At 46.1% G+C, this 24,855-nt stretch overlaps 1 protein-coding gene across 1 annotated transcript in view; it reads right to left on the bottom strand.

The window, feature by feature from the left end:
• The window catches only part of CACNA2D2 (calcium voltage-gated channel auxiliary subunit alpha2delta 2), a 719,777-nt gene that overhangs the window by 664,105 nt on the left and 30,817 nt on the right, over positions 1-24,855 (bottom strand). The window contains exon 2 of the mRNA XM_090021767.1: positions 16,107-16,188. Within this exon, the coding sequence (XP_089877893.1) occupies positions 16,107-16,188 (82 nt within the window). The remainder of the gene's footprint in view (positions 1-16,106; positions 16,189-24,855) is intronic.

Raw genomic sequence — 24,855 nt, 5'->3', positions numbered from 1 at the left:
TGAGACAAATGAGGGGCCATTTCCTGCTTCTAGCAAATCTCCCAAATCAGGTAGTTATTCAGACAGCGAAATCTTCTTTCTAAACAACAGTAAGAGTCACCAACCAGTTCTGACATATAATTGTTGATTTGTAGAGCTCAAAGACCTTTAAGGGAGGTCAGTATCACTGTATCAACGGAGAAAATGAAACAAAAGAGGTGAGGTGCCATGATATGCCCCTGGTCACCCAACAAGGCATTAGTAGAGCGGGGTAATATAGCTATGGTTTCCTGGGTTGCAGTCCAGCGTTCTGTCCATTGTCTCTTCCTCAAAGCTTTCTCTATGCCAGCATCCCATTTTGTTCGATGAACTGTTGGCACACATTGTACTGTTGGTAGCTTTGCTTCCATGAGATATGGTTTGCCTACTTTGATTAAGAGGACAAACAGGGGTAAGGCCCGCAATTTCACTATGTGCTTTGCTACAAATCAGGTTTCCACATCCATAACCATTTCAGACAGCTTCTGAGCAAGGTTCTTTGGGAGCATCATAACCAAGGATGGGAGAGTAGCATGACCCCCAAGTGCTGACTTAAGAGCGGGGGCCAGAATGAAGCCCCTGGGGGAGTCTGTGCCTTTCTCCTTGCTGGGGCAGGGACATCAGGTCCAGGGGCATGAGAAATCATAGCAGTTGCCACTGCTGTGGGGGCAGATTTCCAAATGGACAGCAGTTAGGAGGTTAATGGACCAGCAATTGGGTGAAGATCTCTCACCTACTGCAGCTGCCATTTTTTGCAATCAAATTATCTTTGGTGATCATTCAGTGACACTCAGGGCACTCAGTGAAGCAGGGGAACCACAACAGAGTCCCTACCTACAGCAGCTGCTCTGCTACCCTTCTAGCTGCCAGCCCTTCCCTTCCCCATGCCTTCAAGACAGTTTGGCTTAAGGCATAAACCTTACTGGTGATCTCTCTGCTCTCTGATATAACCAGATCACTGATAGTTTCAATAGTGGTAAACAAGAAAAACCGACGTCACACTCAACTAGGTCTCCCTCCCTCTCAGTCATTTTTAAACTACAAATGATTAAAAAGAAATTAAGCACCCTATAAAACTGACAGAATCACTGCAAGCCAATAGGTCAACTTGGCTGATGGTATTAAAATAAAGGAACCATTCAAATTATGCTGGTCAAATGTCGAAGGTGCTCCACCTTAGTGAGGAACAGTAAATACACTCACTTAACATGCAAGTTTGTGACTGCAATTTACAGAGCTGAAGCCACACTAAAAATTATAAAGTAAATACACCCTTGAGGAGTTGTCTTACCCAAACCCACTTTGCATTTTAACATCTTGCCATCTCATTTCATCCAGTGACAAACATTCCCCCTGTCCCAGCATTTAGGAATGATTGACCAGATAGTAGAGACAGTGTTTTCCCCAGAGCAGCATCTATGGCCAAGTTTTGGTTTAGCAGCTCAATTAAGGAAAGGAAAAGCAAACTCCCCACTCTGCAGCATGTCAAGAGAGGGTAGGAAATGCCATTTTTCTGGGCTTTTATTCATGCTGGAAATCTCAAGCCAAAGTGGAATTTTTTTATTCATTTTGATTCCTGACCCTGCTGGAGTTGCACCTTCAGTTATTAACTCCACTCACAGAAGATTGCATCCCAGGCTCCATCAATTCCCCCACTGGGCACATCCATACATGCAAGCACATGTGTTTGCAGCAGCTCAAATAGAAGCAGTGCAAATTTGAGTGTGGACTTTTTGCCCAAGAGCACATGCCCAGACATGAACTTTGGTGTGGGGCAAATTGTGCCACTTGGGGGAAAATAGCCCTACCTGGCTCCTCCTGGATCTACAGCCAGGGGGTGCTGGAGCCTGGTGCCAGCACTTGACAGCGCAGACTTTTGTACTGATGGGGACAGGACAAGTAGCTCAGGGCCTCTTGCTCTCAGGAGCTTCTAGGGCCCAGCCAATTGATACCTGGGGACACTACCCCTTGTGCCAGCTGGATTGCTGAACCAGTCTTGAGAGTTGCCTGCACCCTTTACTCGCTGCAGCAGTTTGGCAGTGGGGGCTACTGCCTGGCTGTGACCTGCTGCCACCTGTCAGACCCAGATGGGGACTGCACAGCCAGTAGTGGCATCTGCCCCTCTGGGCCAGCTGCCAGTGGGCTGCGGCTGCAGCATTGGCCTTTGGGTGGCACTACTGCTATGTGTGCCCCTGCCTGGATATCCGGGCAGCTATCGCCCAGATGTTCTCAGTGTGGTGGCCTGCTTCGAACTGTTAAAGCATGTCCTCCTGGCCCCAACTGGCCAGGAGATCAGCCACAGCCAGCTGGGTCCGAGGTGCCAGCTCTGAGCAGGCTCCTCTGCCTGGGTCCTGCCACGTGGCCTCCCTAGCAGGAATTCTGGCATTCCCCGTTTAAAAACTGAAAAATCCCCAATAAAAAAAAATCCCAAAGTCACTCTGTAAAATACCCCCAAATCCATGTTTATCCACAATAAAAACAAAAGACCACTACAGAGAAAGAGAGCGTGTGCGCGCAGTTAAGCAGTGTTTTATTGCTATATCTACAACGTTAAACCAGTTTGGAAGCCTACCAGCGTCTCTATCATCATAATAAAATGAATTCTAAATACGTATATGTTTTGCTATTTGCTTTCTTACCATAGAGCAGTCAGCGCTCCCCCTGACCCCTTCACTAACCAGGATGTGGGGACAGCTACCCCTGCAGCCAGCTGCCCTGCAGCCACAGCTCCTGCCAGCAGGTCTCATCCTGTCTGGCAGCTGGGCACACAGGGTGTGCTGGGGGAATGGGGGTGGGTTCTGGAGGGACTGTGCGTGTGGCGGGATCCCCCACCTCCCACAGGGTGCAACCCCGCCCCCCCCGCACAGCTCATGGACTGTCCCCCCCCCCCCACAGGCCCTCCAACAGGGGCCACAGCCCCCCTGGAGGGGCCATATACCCTACCCCTGCTTGCTCCCCCAGCCCCCTGGATTGCTGCCCTGCCTGGCCCTATCCCCCAACAGCTACTCCAGCCCCCACCTCCCCTGGCTTCCTCACCCAGCCCCATCCTCTGCTTGCAACCTCAGCACCTCCCCCACAATAAATAAATAATAAAAATTAAAAAAAAAAAACCTCACTGCCCCACCCAGCCCCAGCATCCCAGCACTTAAAAAAAATAAAGCCCCACACAGTCACTGGGGCCTTGTGGCAGAGCCCCCCCATACAGCACAGGGCAACAGGGGGCAGTGGGGCCCAGCCCTGGCTGCCTGGCACCCCCACTGCCACTACCCCATTGTGCAGGTGCGGCTGGGATCAGCAAGGCACTGCACGGCTCTGCGCGCTGTGCAGCTGGGGCTGCTGCGGCTGTCACCCAGCCCTGTGCTGCCCAGGGGTGGGGCTCTGCCACAAGGCCTCAGTGACGCCCATAGGAGCTGCTACTGCCAGCAAGTGTGGGCTATTTTTTTAATTGCCAGGATGCTGGGGCCAAGTGGGGCAGCAGTCCCCCCCCCCCCCCTCCAGCCCCACCCCTACTTACTGGCAAGAGCCCGGATCCAGCTCCCTGTGGCTGGCATGCTGCCTGCTCTGCACTGGCAGGCAGCTTACTTTAGCACCAGGACAAGGGCCAGTCATAAGTATGCTCTGGCTGGCTACCAGAATGTCTCTGTGGAGGGCTGAGCCTCCAGTTGCCTCACGGCATGGTCGGGGACTGTGTCCTGTCCTGCTTTTTTCTCCTGCCATTTTTTCTGCCACTGGATATCCAGGGGTCAAAGTTGCTGCACAGTGGCAAAACTAGCAGGGTAGGGAATGGTTTTTTTGTTCCCCCATGTGCCTCTTGCAGCATCTCAAAGGGCTGAGACACTGCAGGATGCACACTCATGCTTGTGTGGATGTGTCCACCGAGCGTAAAGGGGAAAAAAACCCCATTTGGAGCGAATAAGATGATGATCAACTTTCCATTAAAGTGTGTTTTTAAGGTGGCAAACTTTAATGATCTCTGCCTATTTATTTATCCTGCACTCAGGGCAGTGGGGATTGTTTTTTTTGTTTTTTTCAATATCTATCTGTCCATCTAGAAAAACTAAACACACAGCTTGAACCTAGTGATTTAATCCGCTATTAATGTGGGGGCTACGTGGGCCCTTGGGATCCCTACAGTATTTACACGGAAGCTGGCTAATTGATATTACTAGGAACACCAGCCACCCCCATGGGCTCATATGGCTGAGTAACACCAATGCCATAGATCATAATGGATTTGTTGAACATTCACAAGGCTCTCACATGCACTGTCACTAGGCACCCTACTGCATAGCCTTGGCTTTTTGGATATATAAAAAGAGGTAAGAGGGCAGAGCACAGGTATTTCATGAACCTGAATATCAGAACACTGGGCTTGCCATCAATGGCGGTACGATTCAGGAGCAACTCCATTAAACTGACTGGCATTACATGACTAAGCGAAGAATCAGACCTCATATACTGCTCATCAAGTGTTGGTAACTCTTAGTGCATCTTTTTAAAGTCTGATCCAGTAACTAGAGGTGCTTCCAACATGGCTTTTAAGAACTATTACTGTGTCAGTGCCAGCCAATAAAAGAGATTATGTCAGTGCACTCCAGGGAAACGCTGCATGTGGAAAGTTTCCACAGCAGCAGGCTAGATTTCAACCCCTGAAATCCATACACAAAAAAGGAATTTTCACACTCAGCTCTTCCCTCATTTCACACCTTAGTGTCTGCAGCATCTCCCCCATTGCCACACTCCTAGAATCCCACAAAGGCCCCAAGGATCTGCTGGAGGAAGATGCAGACCAAGACCCAAAGATGTGGATGGACACTGGCCTCCCTCCCACCCTCAGGACGTTACACAAAAGGTGATAACACACTACTGTAATCCTGCTTATATACGTACATTTTGGACATGTGCTTTGGTACTACAGCTCTTCCCCACTGTTGCACTCTGGGATTTGCATGCTCTCATTTGGTGTGCAACTTAAAAAGGTTATTACCCTGTTTTATGCCTATGTCCTGATGTGTATCCTAAGACAGTATACATAAGGGGCTAAGTGGGGGGAGGGGAAGGAAGGGGTGACAAATCTGCGTGCCACTGGCCATATCTGTATGTCTCTAGGTCTTCCCCCTAGATTCCTGCTATTGGAAGATGCACAGAGGCTGTAGAAAACAACTGTGTGGGGGGACCAAAAAGGTAGAAAGGAGGGGAGGGAAGAAGGGGTGGCAACGGGAGCAGCAGGAACCCAAGGGGCAGGTAAGGGAGCCGAGAAAGAAAGCTTCAGGGCTGTGACCGAGGAGAGCCAAGGAAGACTCCTGACCCGAGTCATCCTTTCAATGGCAGTCTCGCTGAGGCTGGCTAACCATAACTAGTAAACAACAACTGAAGCTGTCTCACTAGCCAGTCTCAGAGCTGAAATCCTAGAGGGGATGCACTCAGCCTTGACCCTCAGCTGAGCCCCTACTGGCACTCCCAGAACCAGAAAACAGAAGCCACCTTGGGGGAGGGACCCCACTTGACAATCCCTAGAGGCAGAAGACTTCAGTGCCAACCCCAGCTCATGCTTTCAAAGCAGTAGCAGCAGTGGCTGTGATCCCAAAGAGCAGCAACGTGGAGCAGTGCTTACACTGTTCCAGGTAGTGGGGACACGAGCAGCACTCCTTAAAGTAGCAGCAGCTGCTGCAACCCCAAGCAATTCTCCCTAAACTGGGGTAGTGCCAGCAACCTGGGGGAAGCCCTAGGCAGCCAATGTCAGCCTCTCCAGCCACAAGTCCAGGGAGGGGGTTAGAAAAGAACTGGATTCATATTCCTCCCCAACTGGGCCAAGTAGAAGCCCCAAAATGGAGTCCCCAAATGCGATGGAGGAATGCTCATGAAAATTTTTTGGTTTTTAGAGGTGCACCGACATAAAAGTTGGTCGCATAGGAGATCGGCACCGATAAAAGGAAAATAAACATTGGCAAGTGGCTTTTTTTGGCTGCTTTGGCAGATAATCTCTCTGATAAATGCCATGAGCATGCAAGGAGCTGCACACATGCACATGGTCAGGAATGTATGGCGAATCCCATGGTGAGGGAGGGAGTGGGGCAGGGGCAGGCACTGCTCAGCTAACATGGTGAACGTGACCCTGGGAGCAAAGATGGAGGCACAGGTGGCTGATCCAGGGGCAGTGAGAGCATCAGAGGGGTGGCTCCCCACCACTGCATACACCCCTGGAGGAGGCATGGGGGTCACGTGCCCCCATGAGGTTTGTGTGCAGGGTGAGGGTAGGCTGTGCCAGGGAGGGTGGTTGTGGTACTGGTACTGGGAGGGGTGTCTACAGGAAATTTTGGGGTGGCTAGAGCCCACCCCATTGCCACTCCCCCAATGCCACTCCCCACCCCACCCCACACCCAGCCCAGCCTGCCCTCACCCTGCACACACACACAAAAGTCAGGGGGGGAGCAGGAAAACAGAAACCAAAAAAAACCCAAAAAACCCTACATGCCCCCCGCCTTCCAGATGACCTGCTCATGCCTCCATCCTGTTCCCAAGGGCACGTTCACTGCCCTGCCCCAACCCACTTCCCTCTTCACTAGAGTAGCTTCAGTCTGCCCACCCCCACACCCCTTCCCACCAGACAGGAGGCTGTTCTCCAAGCTGCCAGGCTGCATTCCTGTAAAAAACAAAAAGGCTATCAGATTGGTATTGGCTGACATGGCTCATTAATAATCAGCCATTGGTCTTACCCAAGAAAAATCTTTAAAAATTGGTGCACCCCTAATTGTTTTATTTAGAAGGGAACAAGATTTTAATTTTTTCTTCTACCAGTCACCTTGACAAAGGACAGGAAACAATATTTTATTTCAAGGTTACTGCAGTTTCATCACAAAATTTTCCAGGGACGTTTAAAAAAGGATAGCAAGAAACCCTGAGAGCTAGAAGAAAATCCCCACCCTTCACCCTGAAATACTACAAAGCATTAAAATTCACACTGGAAGAATCTACAGAAGATGCTACTGAACAGTGGTTACTGCACATTTTATTTAGTACTTGCATAATCAAGTACTAAATAAGCATGCAGTAACCAGGAGTTGCTGTTCAGTAGCACTGGCTAACATCTTTTAGGTGATGCTATTGTGCAGTAGCCCAATAATACTGCGTACTAGTGTATCAGCACTACTACACAGTACTATTCAGCTACTGCACAGTCAGTGTCTCGTGTAGATGCAACTTCCTTATAAAACAGCAAGTTTCTAACCTATGATCTGAGATTTCTATATTGCTTGTAAGGTCTTGTGTTCCCTACTGCTAAGATATCCCCCTTCTCTTTCTCTCTCAGACAAGCACTAGTGGACCTTCCAAATACACCAGGTTACAATCTGCACAGGGAATATGGTTCACTTCCTCTCTCCTCTCCAGTTAATACAAAGATATGGGACAGGATTGGCACCCTCCACTAGAAGGGAATTAGCAAGGGATGCTAGCACCATGGAGTGAACAGTCACATGTAGTTATTCTTCATGAATAATTCATACTTATTAACCTCATTATGCAACTGAATTAAAAGCTGAAGCATACATTTCCCTGACATGTTCTACGATGGATGCAATACAGCTTTAAGTGGAGAGGAAGGGTGCAAAGGAGAACAGGGAGGGGGTGCCAGTGAAAAAGGCTTGCACAGACCCTTTCAAAAGATGACTGGAAAGGCCCCCTCCTCTAATCAAACTGCTGCAAGGACATTCAAGTGTTCTTGCTTGATAATGCAACTCGACTTTGCACTCATTACCGAGTGAAGTGCTGAGGCTGCTGAACAGCCAGGGCAGATTAAAATAAACCCAAGCAGTTTAGTACTGGAATGTGTTTATCTGGCATCGCACACTTATCACACTAGAGGAGCAGGGGAGGGCAAAGCAGTAGTGTTCAGAGGCAGACTGAGTGTGTTGGGGATAGCTGACAGTTAAGTCCAAGCTCAAGTAGATAATGCATGAGCCTCACCTCCTTCCAGCAAGGCACAGAAATGGCAGGGGGCGGAGGTGGAGTTGGCATCATCTTACTGGGATCACAGACCCTACCCTGGGCAAGGAACCCAAACACTCCCACTATATGGACAGCAGAGCTTTAAACAAAAAAAACCCCAACCAACCAAACAAACAAAACACACACAAAACACCACACAACACTGGAGCACCACCAACCCAGTACTTAACTCCAACAGAAATTTCCCTTATAGGCTCTGGCCAACACAATCCCTCAAACTCTTCCTAGAACCCACCTCAATGCATCCTGGATGGACTCCTGCTTTTAAAAGGTGGGCAAAATTGTCCTCTCTCCTTATCAGAATTTAATTTAAAGCATGGTCCTGCACTAGACTGGGACAATATAAAAACTCTATTCCCAGTTCTGCCACTCATCTGAGGCAAGTTCTTGATTTCTTCTGTGCCTTGTTGCTCCTCCTTTCGCATCTGTTTAGTCCAGTGGTTCTCAACCTTTTTAGATACGAGGTACCCTTCAGAAAGTGCTAGCTTTTAGCTTTCACTCATTTTTTGACTATGCAAAATATGTATTTTTCCAAAGAAGTCAGAGCGACCACAACAGATTGGAATGTTTTTGACGCTCTGGATTTGAAAACGCTGGCTTGCATCCATAGATGCTTCTCAAGCAAATCCTGGGATGTCATTCTCCCCTTGTACTCGGCCTTGGTGAGGCTGCAGCTGGAGTACTGCGTCCAGTTTTGGGCCCTGCAATTCAAAAAGGATGTGGAGAAGCTTGGGAGAGTCCAGAGAAGAGCCACGTGCATGATCAGAGGTCAGGAAAACAGAACTTACGACGACAGGCTGAGAGCCATGGGGCTCTTTAGCCTGGAAAAGCGCAGGCTCAGAGGTAATCCGATGGCCACCTACAAGTTTATCAGGGGTGACCACCAGGATCTGGGGGAACGTTTGTTCACCAGAGCGCTCCAAGGGATCACAAGGTTGAATGGTCATAAACTACTGGAAGACCATTTGAGGCTGGACATAAGGAAGAATTTCTTTATTGTCCAAGCCCCCAAGGTCTGGAACAGCCTGCCATCGGAGGTGGTTCAAGCACCTACATTGAACACTTTCAAGAGTAAATTGGATGCTTATCTTGCTGGGATCCTATGACCCCAGCTGACTTCCTGCCCTTCGGGCAGGGGGCTGGACTCGATCTCCCGAGGTCCCTTCCAGCCCTGATGTCTATAAAAAAAATCTATGAAATCCAGAAATCCCTGGGTTTAATCTTGTGAATCATGTGTAGGTGTTTGCACACTCAGTGTTAATATTGCATGACACCCTGTGGCACCCTTGAAAAGGGATAGCAGGGCCTTCTGGTTGAAAAGTCAGAAGTTTACTTTGCTTAGACTGCAAGCCTTTGGGTCTGGGACCATCTCTCCAAAAGTATTTGTACAGCATTAGCAAAAGGGCATCTCAATTTGTTTTCATGCAATACCATTCCTATATTCATATTTACAAACACGATCTGAGCCCCTGAACAACTGGATACAACCCTGGTCATTCTTTTAAAGTTAAGTACATTTAAAGCAAACCAAGGAAGTTCTCGATCATTCCCAGGGACAGCGCAAGGCCTGTTCCATAACACCTCGCCCCAGGCAGATCACCATTAAGTCTCATGAATAGGAAACCCAGTATTTGACTACACAGAATACAATGCAGTGTTGGTGGTTACCTGTATGAGTAAAAGACTTAAAAACACTAAAGTGCCAGCAGCTCCCTTTACAAAAGGACTTTTTTTTTTTTAAACCAGCCGTCGTCATCATTTAAAAAGAAAAAAAAATTCCTTGCGCCTTATCAATGATCTAATGGGGCTGCAATGACACAGCAGCGTGAAAATCAGAAGATTGCAGAGACACAGTGAGGACATGGGTGGAAGCTGCAGTAGCACAGTAGGTTAATGTATGCCTTTCAGCTCTCTATGCCCAAGTCCAATAATATCAAGGGCAAACAACAAATCTCAGTACAAGATGTGGCCAAGACTGGAAGAGGCAAAAGGTCACGGATGAGCAATAGCAGTAGAGTGCAGGTAACTAGAATTTAAACTGCAGGTGGTGCTATATATCAGGTAACACTGAGGAAGCTTGCACCGTTCCTCACCATACTGCCCCTGCCCCCAGAGAGTGAGCACAGTCCTTCCCCAGAAGGAACCACCTGTAGTACCTCCTAGCAAGCTGAGGGGCCAAGCTGCTCACAAAGAGATGAATGCAGAGAGAAAAATAAAAAGCAAAGATAACAATGCAGTAAAACAAACAGCCACTTAAGTAAACTGACATCTCATTTCAAAGGAGATACTTCTATATTGGCACATTCAAAGTCTTTAGTGGAGACAGGCTCCCTGCAGGGGACAGCAACCACCATGCAATTCCCCAGAAAGAGAGGGGAAGCCAGGGATTTGTACTCTGCCCCAGCTCAGTTCCAGTGCCTCTGTCCCTTCCTTGATGCTGAAGCAACACCTGTTGAGGAGGATCAATAGTCAACTGGCTGGAGGCTATTATTATGCCAACAAGCTGCTCACCACTCCCTGCTGATGGCTCAGCTTCTTGGGCCATCTGGATCTTTATGGACTGGGTGTTTCCTCACCACCATTAGAAGAAAGTGTCAATACTATCCATCTCCAGAAGCTGGCACCAGGTAATAAGGGTACAAGACCATCCCAACCACCAATACCAGACAAATATGAATGATAATGAGGTAGGGTGGGAGAGAAAACTGCCCTCTGTATTTGAGAGTGGACCGGGGAGGGGGGGCGAGGGGGAGAACATGGGTTCTCAGCATGCAAGCGTCTCTGTAAAAATCAAAAAGGCATTAGACATGTTTACAGTTACTATTATTTCCAGTTCCAAAAGAGGAAACCTGCTGGGGGGACACCTCACTCCCAACCCAGTCCCCTGGCACTGCCAGTGCTCCTCAGTCCCAATCCACAGTCTATCCCCAACCCGGATATTGGTTCAGATTTCAAAAACCCACCTGGATGGAGATCGAAGGACCCAAAAAGAGGATGCGTCTAGGAAAACCCAGATACATGGTAACCCTAGACCTGCTGCAGCAGCAGGTACCATGACCAGCAATGGAAAGCGAGCAAAAAATCCCAGTAATTCAGGAATGAAGGTCTCTACAGAGTTTTCCCATCCACTTCTGCGAACTTCAGCTTCTCTTAGACACTGCAGCAAATAGACAAGCCCAGATAAAAAGATTCGGAGAGTGGCGAGAGAGGAAGGTAACACTATGCTTTTTCCTTCTGGTTGGAAAAGTGGGTTCAAATGCAGTAAAGGCTACAAATTAAGAAGGAGCACCATGGTCTTAGCCCAGATAGCCATCAGGATCACAAGAAATCAAACATTTTATGGTCTGAAGCTGCTCAGAAAAGAGAGCTACAAACAGTACAGCGGTAATGCTTTGTGACTTTGAAGATTATTGCCAGAGCTGCAGAGGGTCCTATGAGAGGAATGGCAGGAGGATTCAGGCATAGTGCATAGAGACTGCTTGCAGTGTGCCATTAGGTCAAATGCACTTAGCCCTGACTGGTAGTACCTGTTACTATCCCATTGCTGGCTCCTTCCTACACAACAGCTCTGCCAATGTAACTCCTTCCTGTTATTGTAATGTTTAGTCTCTTGAACTTATGTTGGAGTGCAAGAAATACTGGGTGCATCTACATGTGCAACTGGGCAAATAAACAAAAACACCACCGCAGTTTGTTTTGGAGTTTATTTCTCCAGGGCACAGCATTGACATGTGCACCCGGGACCACAGAAGTTTGAGCCAGTTTGAGTGTAGAGCAGAGTGTTTCAAGTTTGTGTAGAGCAGCCCATGAGGTCAACCCTGGGCTTTGGGTTGTGGTGGCGGGGCTTGGCCAGGGTACAAGGGTGGTAGAGTATGGGCAGCAGGCAGCCCTCACACTGTAGTACCCTTGTGCCCCAGCCAGCCCCAGTTACTGCCTACATCTACATTGTGGCAGTGTAAATTACTCCACCATAGGATAGTATTCATCCTGAACAGTACTGTCCTATGGTGGAGTTAATTTACTGATCCCTGATATGGGCACACACGTAGACACAGTGACACTTTACTTAAGTAAGGCACACATGTAGATGCACGCCTCTACAGTGATTTGATTATGGAAAACAGCAGCCTAGAATGGGAAACATGAAATTTTAAATTACTGACCCTAGTCAGCAGTGACTAAAAATTGTGCTAAAACATGGGGAAAAAAAAGTGTCAGAATTTTAGGGAAGTGGTAGCACAAAACATTAATATTACACTATTTGTCCTGCAAAGTGATGAGAATGCTGCTGGGACCTTGGGAGTGGGGAGGAAGGAGAGCCACTAATGGTGTGCCAAGGAGGAAGCTGTAGGATATGTTCCAAGCAACATACCTTATATAAGGCTGTATTTTAAAAACTAGAGGTGGTCAACCTGAGGCATGTGTGCTGCAAGTGGCACAAGCAGTCTTTGCATACAGCACATGGCAAACTGGGGAAGAGACAGGCAGCACAGCAGAAAATACAGCAGGGAATCAGAAAACAGAGCAGCAGATAAAGCAGGAAGCAGAGGGGAGGAAGCAGAAAGCAGAGCAGTAGATCAGGTAGCAGAAGGGGATTGGAGCAGTATTTAGGGAGCATGCAGAGCTGACTTGCAACATCTGCCAAAAATGTTGACCCCAAATGTTTTAAACCATTGACATAACATTTGAAAACCCCATGTCCTCTACAATGGGCAGATGAAGGGGCCTTGCATGTTACCCCCAAAAGCCTTTCACACCACCAAGAAAAAAAAAATATGGCAAAAACAAAGATGCAATTTCAGAGGCAAGCTTAGAAAATTGTTCTAGCAGCAAAGCCAGAGACAACTGTTCATGGAACAGGGAGATATGACATTTAGTATCCCAGCTCCAAGAACTTGCTTAAGAGTTAAAATAAAAACCATTCTTGGGCAGGTAGCACTCCAGCAGGATAAAATATTCAGTGCTAGTGTTCCTGGACAGCATATTTCTGACAATAAATTTCATGCCTCATATGCCACAACAGTACAACAGTTATGAGGTTTCAGTCAACCAAAGAGTGGGCCCACACCCTTTCAAAGCAACCCCCACACCAAAAAAAGTTCTGGCAAGTATGTATTTTTATTCTTGTTATGTATTGGTATGTCATTGCTTATAGTCTGGCCTGAATTGAAAGGGAAAAGGGAAAGATCCATTACTGGAGCAGCAGCTTCTAACTGGCAACTTACATCTGTACCTCCAAGAATGGTTTTCATCCTCTCTGACAACCCACCACACTAAATTTGTCATAAGAAAACAGGGACTCAACCCTCAACATTCACATATGGCTAGTATCAAAGGGTCTCATTCTGCAAGAAGCTGCACAGACCCTTAACTAGTTTATTATTCCAAGAACTTACAGTCTAATATGGTAAACCCACAGGTATTGGTTGCGTTAGTTTCTTTGTCCTGTGCCACGGACAACCCTCGCAGTTCTCTCCCCCACCCTACCTCCTTATCATTCATATTTGTCTAGTATTGGTGGTTGGGATGGTCTTGTACCCTTATTACCTGGTGTCAGCTTGCTGGAGATGGATAGTATTGACACTTTCTTCTAATGGTGATGAGGAAGAGAGGGGATCAATGTAGAAAATAAGAAAAACATGTTATCTTATATTCGTTTTAGGCTTTAATGCATGCCAGATGCATCTGACAGTCCACATTACACTTGCCTTTTGCATCCCGTCTTAAACTCAGTTATGGTATCAGAATGCAATCTCAGAAATGGCTACCGCCTGTATTTGACTGGTAAGTCAGGGTGCTCCCTAAAAGTGTGGCTGATAAAGCTCTTTGGGGATGAATGGTACTATATACACCACAATTGGAGGTCAATGAAATTAAGCCAATTTGCACCAGCTATAGTTCCAGCCTCTAAGAAGGAAGATATTATTCATTTTAAAATTTCACTCTAAAAAAAAATTCCATCCTTGAGTATTCGTCCCCCCGTTATTGATCTGCTGTTGTTCTTTTGGATTGGAACATGACATTCAGAATGATTAGGTGAGAAATTCAATAGCTTACCAACTTTCTTCTGGAAGCTTTTTGCATCTGCCCAATACAATATTAGTGCATAGATTTCTCTTTTTCTACTGAGTCCAAATTTGCTAGTATTATGGAGTTAAAACCCTTCCAGTTTCAACTGGTCCTATGCTATTCTAGTACACCAGGGTGCACTCTACTCCACCAGAATAATAAAGCCGAAAGAAAAGATGCACTCTGCCTGCAACTGACTGATTAGCTAACAGGAGACAAGTGCTAATTAATTAGAGGTGCCATTTTTATTTAGTACCAACACTAAGAATATTTCAGATTATATTCTGACGAATCTGTTTCCCATACAAAGTAACAAAGAGCAAAGCTAATGGCTAAGTTAAAAGAATTTGTCATTACAGGTATGGAGTTCTGCAGTGGTCCTTCTCAGATGCTGTGTTAAAACAACACGTCTGTTATCTCTCTGTACATACAACCAGTGTTGTCTAATCCCATCTAGAGCAGGCTGAAAAACTCAAGACCAGGAAGCCTAATTCTGATCCCAGAATTTCTTTGCATGGAAAGCTGCCCTAATTTAAGAGATGCAACTGAAAAACAGATTTAAGCACTGAATGGATAAAATGGTCATATCAGTATAAATTGGCATTACACTGATATTAATAAAAGTAACCGATAGACAGCCTTACATCAGTACACCTTTGCCTAACAGTGTAAAGAAAAAATTTCCCTCCAAAAGCAATGGTAAGATTTCACAAGCTTAAAGTTAGGTTGGTTTGGGTATTGCATGTCCAAGGCCATCCTTAATAACTTAAGGCAAATAAGTTATTGCTTGCTCCCCCACTGCCTAATGGCAAGACACAGTAATAGCCATATACTAAGTGCACAACACTAGGATAATTGTCCATCTGTCCATTCCTGATTGTGGTGTAACTTACACCAGTGTACAAAACCAAATGTAAATTATTTGTCTGCCATGCCTTTAGTTAAGCTGATGTGAAAGGCTGTGTGGATGCTCTTAAATCAATATAAACATGGTCTATATCAATTTAGCTTGAGGTAAATAGAAACAGGTTGCAGCTAAATTGAGAGAAACCACTCAAAAGCCAAATTATGAACATCTACACAGGAGTCTGCATCTGTTTAATTAAAAGCCACTTAAAACATATATTTAAAGAGAAACCAGTGCAACTTTTACATTTAGACAGTGCCCCACAAACAACAATATAAAATGCAAGTAATTATTTTGATGTTAATGGAGCTAAACGAAGGGGAAAAAAAACTACCTACAATAGACCACTGTGATGACAAAAAATCATCCAAAAAACCAAAACACATGCTTCACAACCCAAGGCACAAACAGAGCAATACATCTAGTATGCTGAATGAGCCCAGCATCTTTAAGATCTGCAGATTAGCATTATTTTAGTATTTCAGATTACTCCATTTAAAATGACTAGCAAAGCTAAGATAGATATGTTCAGAAGGAGAGGAAGGTAGGGCTCTAAGAGACTGATGTTCTCTATCCACAGAGCAGGTAGAGCACAGGTAAAAGCAAGCTTTCCTTTCCTTTTGCTGTCCCAACTCTGATGCAGAGCAACTGCTTCCCGGAATGAGAAAGGACTTCAGTTTATCCCAGCATCAGAATTCTCATTAGCCCCCACATTTCCCAAATGCAGCCTGTTTCTGCAAGACATAGTTAAGCTTACAAGGCAAATACAAAATCACCAAGAATCCATGGCAGGACAAGCAGCTGGATTTAAGGTGCATGCAATATGTAGTACAGAGAAAGAATATAACTAGGAACTCAGATAGTAGTTACATGCAGCCATACCAAAATACAGATAGAGGAAGAATAATAATAAAAAACAAAAAAAACCCCAAACACATGCACATGATAGATGTGTCAGGTTGACTAGTAACTACAGGCAGAGTCAGCTGTGACCCTACACATGGAGAGAGACTTATTACAAGTGTTCACAAAGGCAGCATCTCTAGAAGAAGAGAATATTCAATGCCACAAGGAAAGTAAAAAAAGCGGAAGAGAGACAGCTTACCCCTCGGAGCTGCTGGACACCACCAAATATTCTCATCACTCCATCAATCTCCTGCTCCAGCCTTCTAGCCCAATACTGCATCCTGCAAGAGTGGGGGAAGGAGAGGGAAGGGGAACAGGAAGAGAAAAAGTGAGAGAGAGAGACAGAGTCAGAGTCCTAACACTTAGTAGATAAGCTGGATAATTGTGGGGAGGGGGGGAAGAGAAGAGTCAGTGCTCTCAGTGAAGTTTATTGTTCTGTTTTTGCAGCACCAGATGCAGGTAGAATACCAAGAATGTCTGGCCTCCAAAAGTTATGGCTGGGGCAGGTTATAAACTCCAAGACTACAAAAAAATGTACACAAGGCAAAGCAGAAGGAGTAAAGGAAAAGAAATAGGCATAACAAAAATAGCTTTTTCTCTTTTTGCTAAGGAGCTGAGAGACATAATTATTTAATCTAGAGGGATCAAGGTCCAAATGATTTAGCACCTGGATATTGGTATGGAATCCAGTTTATTGCTCCTTCCTGATCCTCTGGTAAGAGGAAACCAGTTTAGGATAACATATGCCCTCTTTTGGGAGACCAGACCCTATTCCTGCAAGGGAAGAGAAACACTGACCCACACGGTTTTCCCAACATTATCTTATCTTCCACAATTACAGATCCATTAAAAAGTGACAATAATGGGCAGTGGGCTCTTGCAGAGAGTCAGGAGAATCCCAGATCTCAGCTCACATAAAACCATAGTTATATGCAACTGATACAGGGCTTCCAGCTTTAAAAGAAGTTTTGGGAATGGCTACCTCTTGGGTTAAGTGGACCCATCCACACACAGCTTACTGTGGTCAACAGTGGTGCTCTCATGCACAATTTGTTGATCTTGGTGAACTATCCCCTAAATTGGAACCAGTGAAGTTGTACCCATGTGGTTGTATGGATGGGCTAATTCAACATGGGGCAGGATATTTAGCACTGTCATTCACAGTGTCAATTAGCACATGTAAAGCTTTAAGTAACCGCTAAACTGCTTCCAGTTTTGGTTGCAACCTACTTGAAGGATGTCTGAGGGCACTTGCTGCCAAACAGGATATGATTACCTTGTAGGCATAGCATTGGTTGCTTGATGGGTGGGAATTACACCATGCAGGTATCACTTTTTATTTCTTCTGCTGGCCTTAAAAGAGTGCTGCTATCATGTCAGTATCCCAGGTCATCATCATCAGTGCTATTTTTCACAGCACTATTTATCCCCAGATGTGACCTTAGTGAACAGAATATAGAACTACATAGAACAGAAACCAGGACTGGAAGCCTCGGGACCAGCATCAGGAGGTAACAGGCTCCTATCATAATATGGAGAAAGAGGGAAGCATGACAGTTATCTGCTCTGGCCATTCCAAAGAAGGGATTTAAAACTGACATTGCCCTGGAGAAGTGATTCTCAACCAGGGTGCAATGACCCTAGGATGTCAAGAAATATTAGCAGCCTTAGGACTACAACACCTACACACCATTCACAAGATAAACCCAGAGATTTCAGATAGAAATCTGTAGTGTCAAACCCATTCTGATCAGCTGCAGTCTGAGTTCTTTGCAACAGAATTGCTCTAGTACTTTCCCATAGTCAAAAAACAAGTGAAAGCCAAGAGCTGACATTTTTCTAATGGTACCTTCTGTCTAACAAGGGGAGCCTGGAGTTTAAAGAGGCTGAGAACCACTGTCTTAGAGCAAGAAGATACATTTGCGTGCCACAACCTCACCACCACTGAACTAAAAAAAAAAACAACCAACCCTCTCGAGAGAACAAGAAACAGGAAAACCCAGAAGAGTAGTTTATGCTAACAGTCAGCACTATGGTCCTCTGGGGTCAAACAAAAGATGCCAGTTTTGGGGGCTTAAAATTTCATAAAAGACACCTCGAGATCACTACAAGCTTAAAATCACTAGAGCAGAGAACCAACGCATCACTTGTAAATGCCTGTAGAGTAGATGGACAAAGGAATGTGGCAGGTATCAGTTGTGGCAAAATACCCTTGCTTGCCAGTTGTGAACTTCATATGCCAGTTGTAAGTAGAAGCGAGATTTAACTGCATGGTCTACTCACAGAACAAATTGTGCTTAACAACGGTGATTAAGCAAGTGTAGCTTCTGAAGCTGGCAACTCAATTATCTTTCCCTTGGGGAATTTAACTGGGTAGGGAGGAAAAAAAGACCACAGCTGGCACCTTTTCTCTATGATGGAGAAAGCAAAGCCTCCAGGAGAGCTGTTTTAGAAGGAGGAAAAATCACAAGTAGAGTTGGGCAAAATGTTTCACTTGCCAAAAATGCCTACTTTGGTCAAGCAGAACTGTTTACAAAATTTCCCCAATTGTTTCAGCCTGAAACAAATTCTGAAGGGACTAGAAGCATTTCATTGTGTAAATATGCCTAAAAATATGCCTAAACCCCCCTCCCAATAAAAATCAGTGATTTTTTTTTTCCTTTAAAAATTTGACCAGTGAACTGGGAGGGCACAGGGAGAAGAATCAATTACGTGCAGGCCTAGTCACACATTTAAGAAACCCTGCAGTGAACTTACACAGCTGGTACCTTTTACAGGTTTCTACCTTCTGTAGCATCTGGCTTTTCATTAACATCTGTCTATGCCAACTCTAAGAACAAAAGAATTGCAATTTCAGATGAAGCCTGTAGCCCATCTAGTCTAGTCTACTTTCTCTTAATCCTAATCTCAAATGTACCGTATGCACAATATTTCAGAGAGCTTTAATAATACAGGAAGTTTGAGGTATTTTCATTATTAAAGACATTTTAGCACATGCACACACACACAGAGCAACACTGGGTGCTAAATTTCTTGAACAGCCCATATTTTAACTCTAGCAGGTTTATTTAAATTAGAAGATTCATTCTATGCCCATGGAATAAAAGCAGTGTCACAGGATCATAGGAAAGTAGGGCTAGAAGGGACCTCATGTGGTCCTCTAGCCTAGCTCCCTTCAAGGCCAGATCATCCCCAACTAAACCATCTTAGCTATTTGTTGTTTGGGGAGGGGCCTGTTTTCCATAATATGAAAGAAGCTGAAGTGTAAAACACAACTAAATCATAACTGTGAAGCTATGACTGGCACCTGCAACACATGTATTATGATTATAACATACCATGCGGTCAACTGTCTTGAGCCATATCAGCCATGGTGCCACTGCTCTTACTCCTAGGTTGAACAGTCCACCCGAGGCTTGGGCCCCAAATAACCCAAGAGAGGTCACCTTCAGCTGTCAATAAATAGCTTTCAGTACATATACTAATTTGCAGCATTCATCTGAGATCTAGATCAGTGGTCTCCAAACTTTTTTGATCACGCACCCCTATCAGTAAAAAATTTGAGCATGCACCCCCAACATATGTATAAACATAAATATAAGTTCTAATATTTTCTTCCTGCACCCCAATGGATTGTCTTGCACACCCTCTGGGGTGTGCGCACCCCACTTTGGAGACCACTGATCTAGATTACCTTAGAAAAGGTTGGCTGATGCGTGGACGGACTCAACTAATGCTGACAGAGCTTATACCAGGAAAAGCCTTTTTGCCACTTATTCTATACCAGTTCCCCAAATGAAATAATATATTAAAATGAAACGCGTGCATGTGTTGAACTGTATTTTCATTTTTATACACATATAGTATAAAAAGAATGTATAATTATATACGCATGCAAAATAAAGTCAAAATGAAAATATATAATGTGAGAGATTTAAAAAAAAACAAAAACAAACCTTAACGGTACAATATTGGCAAGAGTCCCTGGTGTACACATGGCCTACATCCATGCACAAAATGTACCATCACTGTCAAATTTAGGGGCCAGTAGCAATTCAAAAATATATATCACGCATTCAAGGCAAGGTATGCCCTAAAATCTGGAACCCTCTGTTCACTCTTTAATTGCCATGAAGTTACTGCATTACAAAAATAGTCTTTTAAAAGTTATTCCATCTCCCTCGACTTCCAAACTCTTCTTCCTCCTGTGGTTTGAGATTTTATGGAAGGAAACTAGGGCAAGGCTGAAAAAGGTAAAGAAACTCATATGCCATTAGGTACATGGAGATTTCACTATGAAAGAATTCCAGTATTGAAACCACAAGCAATAAGACACAACAGTCATTGCATTTTGGGCCCATTATTGCATGCCTCAGGTGTTACGGGGCTCAAGGAGCAGCGATTCCTCAAAAATGCTCAGCCCAGAGTGTCCTAGTGCTCTTGCGAAATGGTGTTTATAAATAGAACAAAGAAAAAGACGGTAAGGCCCAATGCACCAAAGTAGGCTACTACTGACATGAATGCATTACTGTGCGCAGCAAGTCACAACGCCCATTTTTGAACAGTGTACACAGCTTTTCCATAAATTTACTTCCAGCCACAGCAGCCTAAAGTGGTTTATGCGATGATGACGACGACATGGGATAGGATGGTACCACAGACTACAGTTCTGGGGATTCCATATTAACCAAGACCCCATAACAAGACAGTCTTCTATTTCCAAGCCCCCAAATCTTCAATAAAACTATATTGTACAGTTGGCCTGGATTACTGGAAAAAAACAAACAAACACCAAAACTGCTCATATGCAATACATGTATTTGTGCACATCCACCCACCCATGCATAAGCTTAGATTCCCTGCGACTGAAGTTGGGGGCTTTTGTGCTTGTATTTCACCCTGTACAATTTAGCCAGCTATTCTACTTTTAACAAAGGAAGTAGATAATTCTTTCTAAAAAGTGTGCACCGGAGCCCTTTGTCATCATCTCTTCAAAGAACACTTTAAAAATGTTAATTGATTTCATAATCTGCATACTTGATTTTTGTTTAAAGAAGAGATAAAACAGCTCCGTGTTTGGTATTTAAAAAAAAAGCAGCACTTCAAAAGTATTTACTGCAGCAAGCATCAGAGCAAGATACGTATCACTGCAGCAATCTAACCTGTGTTGCACTGGAGTCTGACATTTACACCTTCCTATTCCTCCTCTCCCCCCACAAACAAGCAAAGAAAAAAACCGCACAGTGGCCGCTGTAGACTTGGGCCAGTCTCAGCCTGTTCTTGTCCAGCTGCAAATGACTGCCCACCCCTGCTGCAGCCCTGGGAGCGGTAGATGCTGCCTGCTTGCAGCCAGTGGATTGTGCCATGCCCCAGCCCCCTGGGCTCTGTTTCCCCTGGGGCACCGTGCCCCAAACTCCGTGGCGTGGCAGAGCCCAGCAGGTACAGGCAGGCAGTGTCCGCCACTCCCAGGGCTGCAGCAGGTGCAGCTGCCTGCAGGCGGATGCGAGCAGGCTGGGGCTGGCAGCTGCTGCAGGCTTAGGGGGTTCCAGGCTCTTCCCGGCGCTCTTCCCGGCACTCTGCCCATTTCCACCCCAGCCCTGGCTGCAGGGGCCCCGGAAGCTGCTGGCATCAGCTGCCTGCACCACAGCACGATGCAGCCCAGTGGCTACAGAGGGCTGGCATCAGCCACTCCTGGGGCCACTGCAGCCAGAGCTGAGGCGAGTGCCATACCCTGCACCGCCCAGGGCTCCACTTGTCTGCGCTCACCCCATCCGTCCCCAGGAGCAGCTGACAGGGGAACTTATTTGTTACATTATAGAAGTAGGTTTGCTTCACGTGAATTTGAGATTTAGGCAATGTTCTCCAGGTCTCTGCTGATCTTATATACGCAAATTTACCTTGTATATCACAAATTTTGGGTACAAAAGGGTCATCACATAACAGTTAATATGTATAAATTGAGGGAAAAACCTGTATAAGTTATAATCCCCATCTGAGACAATATACTCATGTAACCCTTTTACAAAAAGTTTTATAAATAGGTTACAACAGGCCATGGACTATATTAGGGGCCCAACCTTGTGGGGCTCCCAGAGGCTTCTCTATAGATTAGTAAAGATTAAAGAAAGACACTCAACCCAATGGGACTCAGCGCTCAGTCTAAAAGATCCCATTAATCATCTCTGTGATGCTTACTTTCAGTTCTCAAAACGGTGGATTTGTGTCTCCAGAGATAACATCCTTGTTAAACAGCACTATATGGAGATGAGAGATAACAGACCCGATTACCTACCCATCAGCCCTCTTGTCACTCTGCAAGTCTGCATACACAGTCAAGCCCTTAACTCCCCTCTGAAAGTGCAATGTTTCAAGAAGTTAAATGAATCGAGGATATCAAATAACAAGAATACCCTTTTTGTAGAAAACAGCGATTAACTCGAGGTTGCCTGACCAGTGATATCAAAATTGTGATTTAAAGCATTATTTAAATTGATTTGATTTAAATCAAATCCACTCTGGTGGGGGGGGGGGGGGTGGCTTGAGCTGTGGTACCTGCAGCTCGTCCTGCTGCCTTCAGGCATGCAGCAAGGGAGGCAGGGTGGCATGGCAGCCGGACTCCACTTCCCAGCAGCTCTTTTCGACTGCTGTCGCGGCCATCACCAGATCCAGCCCTGCTGCCTGGGCATCCCAGCCCATCTGCTTCACCCCACTGCAGGACACAGCAGGAGGACAGGGGCTCCGTGGAACCTCGGCCTGGGACCCACGTGGGCAGGGTGCGCTTGGCCGGGCAGCTAGGATTGAGCTGTGCGCAGGTGGGAAGTGGCATCTGAGGGCTGGATAAGCAAGTAGGACCAGGATCAGGATCTTGGGGCAGTTAGTGTGGGGCCCTAGTCCAGGGCAGAGCCATGATATGCTGCTTGCACATCACTACACCAGTTGCTGGTTCTGGGGGCTTAGGTGTGCCAGATCACAGCTGTGCCCTAGGTCACCAGCCCCATGCTCAGTGCCAAGATCCTGGCTCTGCCTCCATCTGCCCAGTCCACTCACAGATGCCACTCCTGACCCACCCCCCGCAATCTGCCTGGCCAAGCCCACCCTGCCCATGGAGGTCCCAGGCTGTTCTCCATGGAGATGCTGGGGCTGGGATCACCAGGCGTAACACTGCAGTGCTCATCCGCAGGGCAGAACCACTTGGGGAGTTTTGGTGAGCGAGTAGGTGGGGAGGGTGCTGACCCAACCTGCAACAGCTCACCAAAACTCCCTAATTGCCCACCCTTGCTCCAAGGTGCCACCCTGCCCTACCTTCTGCCTCAGTGTCCTTTGAAGTCATAAAACCGGACACTCAGCGATATAATTTGGGGAAACAAAACTGACATTGATGGAGCCATATTTGTTCAGACACTGGGTGGACAGGTACCAATCTCTGTGAGGTTCACACAGGAACTTACAAGCTGCTCTTCAGTTAGGAACAGCAGTGCTCCAGCTTTGTCTGGTGGGCTAGACCAGCATTTCTCAACCCATGGGTCGCAGCCCAAAAGTGGGTCACAAACAAACTTTAAAAATAAATTCTACTTTAAAAGGAGAAAGACACGATGGGAAAACTGTAGCTTTTCCCTTGCAGGCTGCTGGAGTTCCAGTCTGGAAGGGGCTGCTTGCCTCCTCCCCCCCTTACCCCCCCCCTCAACCCACACACTGGGGGGTTGGGAGTGAGGGGCACTGGATTGGGACTGGCCACCCACATTTACAAGCGAGTCTTGGTACAAAAAAAATTGAGAACTACTGGGCTAGAGAGACAGTGTTCAGTCCATCCATGGGCTGGATCCAGCTGTTGGTATCGATCTGGCAACCAGGCCGGGGCAGTATGGCCCAATCCGGCTGCATGGAGGGCGACAGGAGGGCAGACCAGCCCCAATCCAGATGATCAGGTGAATGGGCTTGGCCCAGCCTCAACCCAGTCCCACCAGGTGCAAGAGGGATTGGGGGTAGGAGCTAGGGGCATGGCCCAGCCCCAATTCAGCTCCATGGGAGTAGGGCATGGCACAGCCACATGGAGAGAAGGGGATATGGCTTGGCCTCAACCTTCCCATGTGGACAGAAGGAGTGTGGCCTGGCTCTGACACTGCATGGGGCTTGGGAATCTGGCAGTGGTAGAAGGTGGTGGTATTTATTGTCACTGCTCCCCTGCCACTAGATTTCCTGACTCTTGGGGAGGCACCACTGGCTGGATGCCACAGCTCCACAGACCACGACTAGCCTGCAGACTGCAGGTTGAGCACCTCTTGACTTTAGAAAAAAAAATCCGATCATAGGGCACCCTTTGTTAAAAGCATGGGAGAATACAAAACAAAAAACCACCCCAGCACCCACACACCATAATTTTGAGATCTGTACTTCAGTTGCTGTCAGAGCTAAAATTTTAAGCAGCCTGATGCTAGGATGAAGCTTGCTGCAAGGAAGAAGGAACAGAAAGGGAGCAATTAACCAAAGGTCTCAATCCTCTTTTTCCCCTGCCCTCAACTTGAACCAAAGCAGAGGATGAAGACTCATGAAAATGTGAAAGGACAATGAAGAAGTGATTTGATAAGTGGCTACACTGCCCTACAGCTTACTGGCCTATCCAGAGGAAGCACACAAGTGTCTACACTTCACATAGTACATTCAGCCAAGTATGCTTCACTCTGATTCACATATTTTGGTTCAGTGCCCAAATATCGCTATTTAATAAGGTTATTAATTACCATGTTGTCTAATTTTTGCTGCACAGGAACTTTTCCTTTTAATTGGCTTAGTCCTTCAAAATGCTTAATCCTGTAACTACAGTGGTGTGCATGCATGCATGCACGCACACACACAACACTGCCTATTTTCTTCAATTGCTTATGCACCTGAAATAGGAAGCCCTGTATATACCAACAGTCACTGTGGCAGGGCTGGGAATTGTAGAGAAA

The sequence above is a fragment of the Crocodylus siamensis genome, chromosome 11 (assembly GCF_052110815.1).
Source record: "Crocodylus siamensis isolate JL-2025a chromosome 11, ASM5211081v1, whole genome shotgun sequence".
Classification (NCBI taxonomy): Eukaryota; Metazoa; Chordata; order Crocodylia; family Crocodylidae; genus Crocodylus; species Crocodylus siamensis.
The sequence above is the reverse complement of the archived record's forward strand: the minus strand, read 5'-3'. Positions and strand labels throughout refer to the sequence as shown.